Source organism: Panulirus ornatus, chromosome 61, assembly GCF_036320965.1.
Source record: "Panulirus ornatus isolate Po-2019 chromosome 61, ASM3632096v1, whole genome shotgun sequence".
In the NCBI taxonomy this organism is placed as follows: Eukaryota; Metazoa; Arthropoda; class Malacostraca; order Decapoda; family Palinuridae; genus Panulirus; species Panulirus ornatus.
This window is the reverse complement of record NC_092284.1, coordinates 9,057,841-9,072,840: the sequence shown is the minus strand read 5'-3', so window position 1 is coordinate 9,072,840 and position 15,000 is coordinate 9,057,841. Positions and strand designations below refer to the sequence as shown.

Genomic DNA, 15,000 nt, shown 5'->3' with positions numbered 1-15,000 from the left:
ACCACCTATAGAAGACCCAGTAACAGACCATAGAGCCACGGGTACTCACCCACCACCTGGAGAAGACCCACTTGCGAGAGGGCTGGGTCCGTGTTGACCTGGCACATGTAGTACCCGCTGTCTTCCTCGGTCACACCCGTGATGTGTAAAGTCCAGGTCTTGTGTGAGTCGTGGGTGACGGAGTAACGTGAGATGCGGGAGATCATACGCGTATGCACGGCCACAATCATCTGGCGGTGCAGGTGTATCCATCCAACCTGGGGGAAGACCACAGAGGGAGAGACACATGAGGTCTTTAACATGGTATTGTGAGGTGACACACACACACACACACACACACCCACAAACACACTTATATACACACATACACTCACATATACATACACATATACACACATGCCTGGCTGCTGGTGTATCCACCCAACCTGGGGGAAGACCAAGGAGAGAGAGAGAGAGAGAGAGAGAGAGAGAGAGAGAGAGAGAGAGAGAGAGAGAGAGAGAGAGAGAGAGAGAGAGAGAGAGAGAGAGAGAGAGACAAGGTCTTTAACATGGTATTGTGAGGTGATATGACACACAGACACACACATATACATACACATATACACACATGCCTGGCTGCTGGTGTATCCAGCCAACCTGGGGGAAGACCAAGGAGAGGGAGAGAGAGAGAGAGAGAGAGAGAGAGAGAGAGAGAGAGAGAGAGAGAGAGAGAGAGAGAGACAAGGTCTTTAACATGGTATTGTGAGGTGATATGACACACAGACACACACACAAACACACACATACACACACATATACACACACATACACATATACACACAGCCTGGCTGCTGGTGTGTTGGGTCGACCAAGGTGTTGGCAGCCACAGCCCACAGGCAGGCCTAACATAGCATCCTCCTCCACACACACACACATAGCCTGGCTACTACTGGTCTGGTACACGTTGAAGGTACTTGTCTATTGCCAGTCCCGACCCTTCCCACTGTGCATCCCATGGTGTTCATCATCATGGCTGGCAAGGTAGGGTGTGAGGAAGAAAGAGCCTTACGAACTTCATCAGAGGTGATCTACAAAGTCCTCCATGTCTATGGAGGCAGCAAGAAGTGTGATTTTGTCGAAGACACAGACATAAACAGAGAAGACATTGACCTGAAATTGGAGGGTGTTGATAGCGATAAAATTTCACCCCAGTTGTGCTGAAGATGTGTGGAAATAACACGAGACACAGACCTCTTGGAATGCTGTTTCATGGTGTGGCTTCAAGGAAGTGGAAATGGACGAATGTCATATACCCATCTCTAGGAAAGGAGACAGGGAAGAGGCGCTGAACCAAAGACCATTCTCCCTAATGAGTGTGGTCTGTAATGGACAGTCCACAAGGGGGTCTTCTGGCTCCACTTGTAGTTTTTGGGTCTGTAAGACTCGACTGAAGTTTGCTGATGATGCCGCGATACACGGAGCCAAGGGAGACAGCATCAACGTACAAGGGGACCTAGACAAACTTCAGGGTTGGGTCTGACATTTCACGGATCAGTGTATATATGAGGAGGAGGTGAAAGTCGACACTGTATTAAATCCGCCTTGAAAGCATTCAAGCACTGGATACATAGAGGCACTCGGAGAGAAGAAATGTGAGCTGATAGAGAAGGTCCAGAGGAAGCCAGCAAGAAGAATGCCACAGAAAAGACACTTTGAGACGCGGCGAGAGGTTCAAACTCGTAGGTCTGTCCGCCACAGAAGAGAGGAGAGTAAGGAGTGATTTAGTCACAGCCTTTTGATACCTTTAACCCGTGTGATGATGTCGAAAGCGAACAGTCCCTCCATCGTCCATCAAGGAAGACAGAAGAGTCAGGGATGAATTGATCACAGCCTTTTGAATATCTTAGACCGGTTGGATGAAGTCCACAGCTTCACGTGCAATGCAGATGTGGGAGCGATCAGAGAAGATTACGAAATCAAACGAGGAAGTTGAATATATATATATATATATATATATATTTTTGCAGGGAAAAAATGCAATTGAGTGGGAGAAGTATAAAAGAAAGAGACAGGAGGTCAAGAGAAAGGTGCAAGAGGTGAAAAAAAGGGCAAATGAGAGTTGGGGTGAGAGACTATCAGTAAATTTTAGGGAAAATAAAAAGATGTTCTGGAAGGAGGTAAATAGGGTGCGTAAGACAAGGGAGCAAATGGGAACTTCAGTGAAGGGCGTAAATGGGGAGGTGATAACAAGTAGCGGTGATGTGAGAAGGAGATGGAATGAGTATTTTGAAGGTTTGTTGAATGTGTCTGATGACAGAGTGGCAGATATAGGGTGTTTTGGTCGAGGTGGTGTGCAAAGTGAGAGGGTTAGGGAAAATGATTTGGTAAACAGAGAAGAGGTAGTAAAAGCTTTGCGGAAGATGAAAGCCGGCAAGGCAGCAGGTTTGGATGGTATTGCAGTGGAATTTATTAAGAAAGGGGGTGACTGTATTGTTGACTGGTTGGTAAGGTTATTTAATGTATGTATGACTCATGGTGAGGTGCCTGAGGATTGGCGGAATGCGTGCATAGTGCCATTGTACAAAGGCAAAGGGGATAAGAGTGAGTGCTCAAATTACAGAGGTATAAGTTTGTTGAGTATTCCTGGTAAATTATATGGGAGGGTATTGATTGAGAGGGTGAAGGCATGTACAGAGCATCAGATTGGGGAAGAGCAGTGCGGTTTCAGAAGTGGTAGAGGATGTGTGGATCAGGTGTTTGCTTTGAAGAATGTATGTGAGAAATACTTAGAAAAGCAAATGGATTTGTATGTAGCATTTATGGATCTGGAGAAGGCATATGATAGAGTTGATAGAGATGCTCTGTGGAAGGTATTAAGAATATATGGTGTGGGAGGCAAGTTGTTAGAAGCAGTGAAAAGTTTTTATCGAGGATGTAAGGCATGTGTACGTGTAGGAAGAGAGGAAAGTGATTGGTTCTCAGTGAATGTAGGTTTGCGGCAGGGGTGTGTGATGTCTCCATGGTTGTTTAATTTGTTTATGGATGGGGTTGTAAGGGAGGTAAATGCAAGAGTCCTGGAAAGAGGGGCAAGTATGAAGTCTGTTGGGGATGAGAGAGCTTGGGAAGTGAGTCAGTTGTTGTTCGCTGATGATACAGCGCTGGTGGCTGATTCATGTGAGAAACTGCAGAAGCTGGTGACTGAGTTTGGTAAAGTGTGTGGAAGAAGAAAGTTGAGAGTAAATGTGAATAAGAGCAAGGTTATTAGGTACAGTAGGGGTGAGGGTCAAGTCAATTGGGAGGTGAGTTTGAATGGAGAAAAACTGGAGGAAGTGAAGTGTTTTAGATATCTGGGAGTGGATCTGTCAGCGGATGGAACCATGGAAGCGGAAGTGGATCATAGGGTGGGGGAGGGGGCGAAAATTTTGGGAGCCTTGAAAAATGTGTGGAAGTCGAGAACACTATCTCGGAAAGCAAAAATGGGTATGTTTGAGGGAATAGTGGTTCCAACAATGTTGTATGGTTGCGAGGCGTGGGCTATGGATAGAGATGTGCGCAGGAGGATGGATGTGCTGGAAATGAGATGTTTGAGGACAATGTGTGGTGTGAGGTGGTTTGATCGAGTAAGTAACGTAAGGGTAAGAGAGATGTGTGGAAATAAAAAGAGCGTGGTTGAGAGAGCAGAAGAGGGTGTTTTGAAATGGTTTGGGCACATGGAGAGAATGAGTGAGGAGAGATTGACCAAGAGGATATATGTGTCGGAGGTGGAGGGAACGAGGAGAAGAGGGAGACCAAATTGGAGGTGGAAAGATGGAGTGAAAAAGATTTTGTGTGATCGGGGCCTGAACATGCAGGAGGGTGAAAGGAGGGCAAGAAATAGAGTGAATTGGAGTCATGTGGTATACAGGGGTTGACGTGCTGTCAGTGGATTGAAGCAAGGCATGTGAAGCGTCTGAAGTAAACCATGGAAAGCTGTGTAGGTATGTATATTTGCGTGTGTGGACGTGTGTATGTACATGTGTATGGGGGGGGGGGGCATTTCTTTCGTCTGTTTCCTTGCGCTACCTCGCAAACGCGGGAGACAGCGACAAAGTATAAAAAAAAAAAAAAAAAAAAAAAATATATATATATATATATATATATATATATATATATATATATATATATATATATATATATATATATATATATATATATATATATTCGTCTTTGCAATATAGTTTTTTTGAAATTTCGCACGTCCAACTCTGGCGTCGGACATGAGACAGGTCGAAATGGACTGCACTTAGAGAGAGAGAGAGAGAGAGAGAGAGAGAGAGAGAGAGAGAGAGAGAGAGAGAGAGAGAGAGAGAGAGAGTATGGAACACACACAACACACAGTTCCTGAATGTTAAACTTGTAGCCAAAGCTTAAATTCATATCTTGTTTTTAAGAAAGGTGACCATAGCTGCCTGACTGTGGTGTAATGAGTGGTGTGTGTGGCCATGTGGTGTGGTGTGTGGTGAGGTGTGGCCATGTGGTGTGGTGAGGTGTGGTGTGTGTGGCCATGTGGTGTGGTGTGGTGTGTGGTGTGTGTGGCCATGTGGTGTGGTGTGTGGTGAGGCGTGGTGTGTGTGGCCATGTGGTGTGGTGTGTGGTGAGGCGTGGTGTGTGTGGCCATGTGGTATGGTGTGTGGTGTGTGGTGAGGCGTGGTGTGTGTGGCCATGTGGTGTGGTGTGGTGTGTGGTGTGGTGTGGTGTGTGGTGAGGCGTGGTGTGTGTGGCCATGTGGTGTGATGTGGTGTGGTGTGTGGTGTGGTGTGGTGTGTGGTGAGGCGTGGTGTGTGTGGCCATGTGGTGTGGTGTGTGGTGAGGCGTGGTGTGTGTGGCCATGTGGTGTGGTGTGGTGTGTGGTGAGGCGTGGTGTGTGTGTGGCCGTGTGGTGAGGCGTGTGGTGTGTGTGGTCATATGGTGTGGAGAGGCGTGTGGTGTGGTGTGTGGTGGCCATACCGCGTAGTGATGAGCGGTTTTGTGAGGTAAGGCAGGCGTGGGGTGTGTGTGTGTGTGTGTGTGTGTGTGTATAATTAATCATAACCACGTCATTCGATGATTTACCCGATCCAACGCAAGTAAGAGCTTGCATGACGCAGACCAACACACACAGAGACGTTAGTATGTCAAGTCGCTGGAGGATGTGACCATGGGAAGACCGACCAGGGTCGGTCTGTACACAACATGGTCTGTACACAGGTCGTCCGACCCCCACCCACCCTAGTGATGGTGGCTGGAGGAGGAGGAGGAGGAGGAGGAGGAGGAGGAAGAGGAGGAGGAGGAAGAGGAGGAAGAGGGAATGGGTCTTGTGTTGACGACGACGGAGGCACAACTCCTGGAGGAGGAGGAAGAGGAGGAGGAGGAGGAGGGAATGGGTCTTGTGTTGACGCTGACGGAGGCACGACTCCTGGAGGAGGAGGAAGAGGAGGAGGAGGGAATGGGTCTTGTGTTGGCGCTGACGGAGGCACGACTCCTGGAGGAGGAGGAGGAGGAGGAGGAGGGAATGGGTCTTGCGTTGACGCAGACGAAGACACGACTCCTGGAGGAGGAGGAGGAGGAGGAGGAGGAGGAGGAGGGAATGGGTCTTGTGTTGACGCTGACGAAGGCACAACTCCTGGAGGAGGAGGAGGAGGAGGAGGAGGAGAAGGAAGAGGAGGAGGAGGGAATGGGTCTTGTGTTGACGCTGACGAAGGCACAACTCCTGGAGGAGGAGGGAATGGGTCTTGTGTTGACGAAGACGGAGACACGACTCCTGGAGGAGGAGGAGGAGTAAATGGGTCTTGTGTTGACGCTGACGAAGACACGACTCCTGGAGGAGGAGGAGGAGTAAATGGGTCTTGTGTTGACGACGACGGAGACACGACTCCTGGAGGAGGAGGAAATGGGTCTTGTGTTGACGACGACGGAGACACGACTCCTGGAGGAGGAGGGAATGGGTCTTGTGTTGGCGCTGACGAAGGCACAACTCCTGGAGGAGGAGCAGGAGGAGGAGGGAATGGGTCTTATGTTGACGCAGGGCGACGACGATGGCGTGGTTGGCGCGAGGCACACCAGGGTGTTGACTGAGGGATGGTCTTTGCATACCTCCTCCAGCAGCTCCTTCTCAAAAGAATGGCCTGTGTCGTGCGGGGGAAGACCAAGGACGCGAGGGTGAGTCCTGGCCAAGTTGTGAGCTGTGTTGATCTTGACGAGTTTGGGAGGCGCACACGGGAGACTTGAGACATCTCGTGTCTATTTGGAACAAAATGTGCGCACGATAGATTGAATGTTTGATGGTTGTGTTGACGCGTTCCCCTCCCCCAAAGTTGGTTCCTTGTTTTAGACTGACGCGCCGTGGGACAGAGTTGGAAGCTTAATGGACTGAAGAACCTGGAGTGGTGCTGGGGCCTAGTGAGACAGTAGGTGATGGGACAGGGTTGGAGGCTTGGTGGACTGAAGAACCTGGAGTGGTGCTGGGGGTCTAGTGAGACAGTAGGTGATGAGACAGGGTTGGAGGCTTGGTGGACTGAAGAACATGAAGTGGTGCTGGGGGTCTAGTGAGACAGTAGGGGGGTGGGACAGGGTTGGAGGCTTAATGGACTGAAGAACCTTGAGTGGTGCTGGGGCCTAGTGAGACATTAGGAAGTGGGACAGAGTTGGAGGCTTGATGGACTGAAGAACATGGATTGGTGCTTGGGCCTAGTGAGACAGTAGGTGATGGGACAGGGTTGGAGGCTTGGTGGACTGAAGAACCTGGAGTGGTGCTGGGGCCTAGTGAGACAGTAGGTGATGGGACAGGGTTGGAGGCTTGGTGGACTGAAAAACCTGGAGTGGTGCTGGGGGGTCTAGTGAGACAGTAGGTGATGAGACAGGGTTGGAGGCTTGGTGGACTGAAGAACCTGGAGTGGTGCTGGGGGTCTAGTGAGACAGTAGGGGGGTGGGGACAGGGTTGGAGGCTTGATAGACTGAAGAACATAGAGTGGTGCTGGGGCCTAGTGAGGCATTAGGGGGTGGGACAGCGTTGGAGGCTTGACGGACTGAAGAACCTGGAGTGGTGCTGGAGCCAAATAAGACAGTAGGGGGGTGGGACGGGGTTGGAAGCTCGGCGGACTGAAGAACCTGGAGTGGTGCTGGGGCCAAATATGACAGTAGGGGGTGGGACAGAGTTTGAAGCTTGATGGACTGAAGAACCTGGAGTGGTGCTGGGGCCTAGCGAGACAGTAGGGGGTGGGACAGGGTTGGAAGCTTGATGGACTGAAGAACTTGGAGTGGCGCTGGAGCCAAATAAGACAGTAGGGAGTGGGACGGTGTTGGTTAGAAGCTGAGATGACGTAGACAACCACGATCTTTGGTTAGGGACGGTGTCCACACCTGCGCATCCACCTGTGAGCAGTTTACGAGGCTCTGGGGGGGTAGGGGGTCTCCACTGACTGCAACCTCAGGAGGTGAGGGAATGGGTGAGTGGAGATGGTCCCTTGTGAAACCCCTTTCCCCACCACTATGACCACATTTCTCTAGGAGTAACTTTACAAGCTAAGGGTATCAAACCCCGCCATTACTGTCCGTGTTGATGGCTTTGTTGATAGATGTTGGATGGGCGACTGGGTCGAAACCCTGCGTGAAATTCATGAGGGCGGGAGGGGGAAGAAGGAGAGGGAGTTTTAAGCAGAAGTCTTTTTGTGTCTCGCCCTGGGTTATGAGGGATCAAGTCTTAAGGTGTGGCGGTGGTGGTGATGTGGGGGTCCATGTGATGTGGTGATGAGTTGTGAGGTGTGGTGATGATGGGGGTCCATGTGGTGTGGGGATGAGTTGTGAGGCCATGAGGTGTGTTGATGAGTTGTGAGGCCACGAGGTGTGTTGATGAGTTGTGAGGCCATGAGGTGCGGTAATGATGAGGCCATGAGGTGTGGTGATGAGTTGTGAGGGCATGAGGTGTGTTGATGAGTTGTGAGGCCATGAGGTATGTTGATGAGTTGTGAGGCCATGAGGTGTGGTGATGAGTTGTGAGGCCACGAGGTGTGTTGATGAGTTGTGAGGCCATGAGGTGTGTTGATGAGTTGTGAGGCCATGAGGTGTGGTGATGATTTGTGAGGCCATGAGTTGTGAGACCATGAGACGTGGTGATGAGTTGTGAGGCCATGAGGTGTGGTGATGAGTTGTGAGGCCATGAGTTGTGAGACCATGAGGTGTGTTGATGAGTTGTGAGGCCATGAGGTGTGGTGATGAGTTGTGAGGCCATGAGGTGAGGTGATGAGTGCTGTGTGTTCACCTATAGCGATAACGGGAAAAAACATAGGAAGCAAGGAACAAGAACACGCAGAGCCATCTGTCGGCAAGATAACACACACACACACACACACACACACACACACACACACACACGGTGTGAATATTTACAACTGAAATCGATTTCCAATTTGAGGTCCACTTTCGTAGACGTTACCTGGATGTGTTGCTATTTCATGTGTGGCGAGGTGGCGACGGGAATGGATGAAGGCAGCAAAGTATGAACATGTACATGTGTATAGATGTATATGTGTATGTATACGTTGAGATGTATAGGTATGTATACGTGCGTGCGTGGACGTGTGTATGTACACACACGTGTATGTGGGTGGGATGGGCCATTCTTTCGCCTGTTTCCTTGCGCTACCTCGCTAACGCGGGAGACTTAACCTCAGGGCGGCCCGAACCACAGGGGAACCAAGTCGTTAAATGGCCATTTCAAAAGGGCGAGGGGGGGGGGGGCTTGTTGACCGCCGCAAACAACCACAAACTCCCCATCATCCCAGGGGAAGCCATGCTCTATATTTCCAATCACGACGCTAAAATGTGTGAGGGAGGGACCTGGTCCACTCACTCACTCACCGGCCCTCATACCTGGCTCCCTCCCTCCTCACACTTCGCCTCACACCAGCAGGGGCACAGCATCTGTCAAACACATACACACACACACACACACACACACACACATACAGGGCGTGTCGGTCTGTCTCTCACACACACACACACATACACACAGACACACACACACAGGGCGTGTCTGTCTGTCTCTCTCTCTCTCACACACACACACACACACACACACACACACACACACAGAGGGCGTGTCTGTCTGTCTGTCACACACTCACACACACACACACACACACACACACACACACACACACACACACACACACACAGGGCGTGTCTGTCTGTCTGTCACACACACACACACACACACACACACACACACACACACACACACGGCGTGTCTGTCTGTCTGTCACACACACACTCACACACACACACACACACACACACACACACACACACACACACACACACACACACACGGCGTGTCTGTCTGTCTGTCACACACACACACACACACACACACACACAGACACACACACAGAGGGCGTGTCTGTCTGTCTGTCACACACACACTCACACACACACACACACACACACACAGGGCGTGTCTGTCTGTCTGTCACACACACACACACACACACACACACACACACACACACACACACACACACACACACACAGGGCGTGTCTGTCTGTCTGTCACACACACACTCACACACACACACACACACACACACACACACACACACACAGGGCGTGTCTGTCTGTCTGTCACACACACACACACACACACAGAGAGGGCGTGTCTGTCTGTCTGTCACACACACACACACACACACACACACACACAGGGCGTGTCTGTCTGTCTGTCTGTCTATGTCACACGGGCGGGCCCCCCGACGTGTCCATGACCCATCGAACACGCCCGTGACAAGGCCCCTGCACTGCTCTGCTACGGAGAGGAGAGGCGCGGGCGCGGCGCAGGCCAGGACCACATATTAGCCTTCCTCTTCCGCGCCCTGTGTCGTCCATAGCTTTACGAAGTGTATAAAAGCTCTTGTTTTTTTTTAAGTATCCCTTCCACACTCCATTTTCTTTCCCACAATCCTATAAACGCTCTGTTTTTTTTAAGCATCCCTTCCACACTCCATTTTCTTCCCCACAATCCTATAAAAGCTCTATTTTTAAGTAACCCTTCCACACTCCATTTTCTTCCCCACAATCCTATAAAAGCTCATTTTTTTTAAGTATCCCCTCCACAATCCATTTTCTTCCCCACAATCCTATAAAAGCTCATTTTTTTTTAAGTATCCCTCCCACACTCCATTTTCTTCCCCACAATCCTATAAAAGCTCATTTTTTTTTAAGTATCCCTCCACACTCCATTTTCTTCCCCACAATCCTATAAAAGCTCATTCTTTTTTAAGTAACCCTTCCACACTCCATTTTCTTCCCCACAATCCTATAAAAGCTCTGTTTTTAAGTAACCCTTCCACACTCCATTTTCTTCCCGACAATCCTATAAAAGCTCTTGTTTTTCTTTAAGTATCCCTTCCACACTCCATTTTCTTCCCCACAATCCTATAAAAGCTCATTTTTTTAAAGTATCCCTTCCACACTCCATTTTCTTTCCCACAAGCCTATAAAAGTCCTTTTTTTAAGTATCCCTTCCACACTCCATTTTCTTCCCCACAATCCTATAATCTTTTTTTATGTATCCCTTCCACACTCCATTTTCTTCCCCACAATCCTATAAAAGCTCTGTTTTCTTTAAAGTATCCCTTCCACACTCCATTTTCTTCCCACAATCCATTTTCTACACCTCTCACTATTCCGCTTTGCTTTATATAATATCATAATTACCTCAGGGGCGCCCTCATTGTTACATAGTCTCCTGGTCTTAACCCATATCCTCCTCCCAGTGTTGTGTGTGTGTGAGAGAGAGAGAGAGAGAGAGAGAGAGAGAGAGAGAGAGAGAGAGAGAGAGAGAGAGAGAGAGACAGAGAGAGAGGACAAAATATAGGGGGGAGAGAGAAAGGGAGAAAGAGAGAAGACAAAAAATATAGGGAGAGAGAGAGAGAGAGAGAGAGAGAGAGAGAGAGAGAGAGAGAGAGAGAGAGAGAGAGGACAAAATATAGGGGGGAGAGAGAAAGGGAGAAAGAGAGAAGACAAAAAATATAGGGAGAGAGAGAGAGAGAGAGAGAGAGAGAGATGGAGAGAGAGAGAGAGAGAGAGAGAGAGAGAGAGAGAGGACAAAATATAGGGGGGAGAGAGAAAGGGAGAAAGAGAGAAGACAAAAAATATAGGGAGAGAGAGAGAGAGAGAGAGAGAGAGAGAGAGAGAGAGAGAGAGAGAGAGAGAGAGAGAGAGAGGACAAAATATAGGGGGGAGAGAGAAAGGGAGAAAGAGAGAAGACAAAAAATATAGGGAGAGAGAGAGAGAGAGAGAGAGAGAGAGAGATGATGGAGGAGAGAGAGAGAGAGAGAGGAGAAGGACAAAACTATAGGGGGGAGAGAGAAAGGGAGAAAGAGAGAAGACAAAAATATAGGAGAGAGAGAGGAGAGAGAGAGAGTGAGAGAGAGAGAGAGGAGAGAGAGGACAAATTAGGGGGAGAGGAGAAAGGGAGAGAAGAGAGAAGACAAAAAATAGGGAGAGAGAGAGAGAGAGGAGAGAGAGAGAGAGAGAGAGACAAATATAGGTGGGCAAAAGAGTAATCAGGCAGGAAAACGAGAGAGACAAATCAAATATAGGGAAGAGGAGGAAGAGAGAGAGAGAGAGAGAGAGAGAGAGAGAGGAGAGAGAGAGAGAGAGGAGAGAGAGAGAGAGAAATATAGGGGAGAGGGACAGAGAGACAAAGAAAACGCGAGGCGAGCATAAAGAAAACGGACGATAAATCTCGCAGGTCAATAGAGCTATGCCAGATAACGAGTCCTTATATATATATGTCCAAAAAATAGGCGAGAGGCATTGATGTACATATATATATATATATATATATATATATATATATATATATATACGTATATATATATACGTATATCCTATGAGTCCACGGGGAAAATGAAACACGAAAAGTTCCCAAGTGCACTTTCGTGTAATAATCACATCCCCTGATGATGTGTTTATTACACGAAAGTGCACTTGATCACGCGCAAAATTGTAATCCTTTCCAATATACGTATATATATCCCTGGGGGCCAAGTGAGGATATTCCATCTATGGCTCAGTCCTCTGTTCTTAACGCTACCTCGCTAACGCGGGAAATGGCGAACACACGCACACACACGTATGTATATATATATATATATATATATATATATATATATATATATATATATATATATATATATATATATAAACAGAGAAGAGGTAGTAAAAGCTTTGCGGAAGATGAAAGCCGGCAAGGCAGCAGGTTTGGATGGTATTGCAGTGGAATTTATTAAAAAAAGGGGGTGACTGTATTGTTGACTGGTTGGTAAGGTTATTTAATGTATGTATGACTCATGGTGAGGTGCCTGAGGATTGGCGGAATGCGTGCATAGTGCCATTGTACAAAGGCAAAGGGGATAAGAGTGAGTGCTCAAATTACAGAGGTATAAGTTTGTTGAGTATTCCTGGTAAGTTATATGGGAGGGTATTGATTGAGAGGGTGAAGGCATGTACAGAGCATCAGATTGGGGAAGAGCAGTGTGGTTTCAGAAGTGGTAGAGGATGTGTGGATCAGGTGTTTGCTTTGAAGAATGTATGTGAGAAATACTTAGAAAAGCAAATGGATTTGTATGTAGCATTTATGGATCTGGAGAAGGCATATGATAGAGTTGATAGAGATGCTCTGTGGAAGGTATTAAGAATATATGGTGTGGGAGGCAAGTTGTTAGAAGCAGTGAAAAGTTTTTATCGAGGATGTACGGCATGTGTACGTGTAGGAAGAGAGGAAAGTGATTGGTTCTCAGTGAATGTAGGTTTGCGGCAGGGGTGTGTGATGTCTCCATGGTTTTTTAATTTGTTTATGGATGGGGTTGTTAGGGAGGTGAATGCAAGAGTTTTGGAAAGAGGGGCGAGTATGAAGTCTGTTGGGGATGAGAGAGCTTGGGAAGTGAGTCAGTTGTTGTTCGCTGATGATACAGCGCTGGTGGCTGATTCATGTGAGAAACTGCAGAAGCTGGTGACTGAGTTTGGTAAAGTGTGTGAAAGAAGAAAGTTAAGAGTAAATGTGAATAAGAGCAAGGTTATTAGGTACAGTAGGGTTGAGGGTCAATTCAATTGGGAGGTGAGTTTGAATGGAGAAAAACTGGAGGAAGTGAAGTGTTTTAGATATCTGGGAGTGGATCTGGCAGCGGATGGAACCATGGAAGCGGAAGTGGATCATAGGGTGGGGGAGGGGGCGAAAATTCTGGGAGCCTTGAAGAATGTGTGGAAGTCGAGAACATTATCTCGGAAAGCAAAAATGGGTATGTTTGAAGGAATAGTGGTTCCAACAATGTTGTATGGTTGCGAGGCGTGGACTATGGATAGAGTTGTGCGCAGGAGGATGGATGTGCTGGAAATGAGATGTTTGAGGACAATGTGTGGTGTGAGGTGGTTTGATCGAGTAAGTAACGTAAGGGTAAGAGAGATGTGTGGAAATAAAAAGAGCGTGGTTGAGAGAGCAGAAGAGGGTGTTTTGAAATGGTTTGGTCACATGGAGAGAATGAGTGAGGAAAGATTGACCAAGAGGATACATGTGTCGGAGGTGTAGGGAACGAGGAGAAGAGGGAGACCAAATTGGAGGTGGAAAGATGGAGTGAAAAAGATTTTGTGTGATCGGGGCCTGAACATGCAGGAGGGTGAAAGGAGGGCTAAGAATAGAGTGAATTGGAGCGATGTGGTATACCGGGGTTGACGTGCTGGCAGTGGATTGAATCAAGGCATGTGAAGCGTCTGGGGTAAACCATGGAAAGCTGTGTAGGTATGTATATTTGCGTGTGTGGACGTATGTATATACATGTGTATGGGGGTGGGTTGGGCCATTTCTTTCGTCTGTTTCCTTGCGCTACCTCGCAAACGCGGGAGACAGCGGCAAAAAAAAAAAAAAAAAAAAAATATATATATATATATATATATATATATATATATATATAATATATATATATATATATATATATATATATATATATATATATATATATATATATATATATATATATATATAATATATATATATATATATATATATATATATATATATATATATATATATATATATTATATATATATATATATATTCTTTCATACTATTCGCCACTTCCCACGTTAGCGAGGTAGGGTCAAGAATAGAGGACTGAGCCTCTGAAGGAAATCCTCACTTGGCCCCCTTCTCTGTTCCTTCTTTCGAGAAAATCACACACACAATCACACACACACACACACACACACACACACACACTATATTCGTATTCATATACCTTGTTGTACAGTTGAGTCACCCCCCTTTCATACCCCCCCCCCCCCGGGGTATTTTTCACAGCTTGTTTCCCGTCCTGCGTGTTGCCTTTGTGTGTGGGGAGAGAGAGAGAGAGAGAGAGAGAGAGAGAGAGAGAGAGAGAGAGAGAGAGAGAGAGAGAGAGAGAGAGAGAGAGAGAGAATGCCTTTCCTTTGCAAACCTCTTCTTCTACATCCTTTTAAGGGGACTGCACCTTACTTTCTGACCTTCCTATGAATATGTCCTTCAGACACTATACTCCTGCAAGGTATTTTTTTCCCCCCCTAACAGTTTCCCATCCGGCGTGTTGGCCAAGTGTGAGGAGAAAGGGAGCCTTTGTTTACCATCCTTTTTCTTCTAATGCCTTCAAAAAGACGGTATCAATTTCATTGGCTGGAAGTCCAAACTGCCTGGCTTGGGACCGTGACTCTGTGCGTCGCTCCCCGTATACTACATACTTACCGGGGAGACACCCAGATCAACTCGGTCTGTGCAGTTCTAACAAGAGGAGAAAAATCCCTCACGCAAGTAGAAAAAGTTTCTTCACCAGCATGACTGATGAATGAGCTCCCTCCTTCCCTCCTCCGTCCTTCCCTCCACAGTGGGGTGGGCGAGGAGGAGGCATGAGCCCCTCCCACTTCTGAAACATGCACAGCCCAGCTTGACCAACGCCTTTCAAGACAACGGGGTGGTAG

General features: G+C 47.6%; 1 protein-coding gene across 1 annotated transcript in view; it reads right to left on the bottom strand.

Moving 5' to 3' along the window:
* Window positions 1-15,000, bottom strand: part of LOC139767443 (uncharacterized) — an 87,357-nt gene that overhangs the window by 36,111 nt on the left and 36,246 nt on the right. The window contains exon 3 of the mRNA XM_071696825.1: window positions 50-257. Within this exon, the coding sequence (XP_071552926.1) occupies window positions 50-257 (208 nt within the window). The remainder of the gene's footprint in view (window positions 1-49; window positions 258-15,000) is intronic.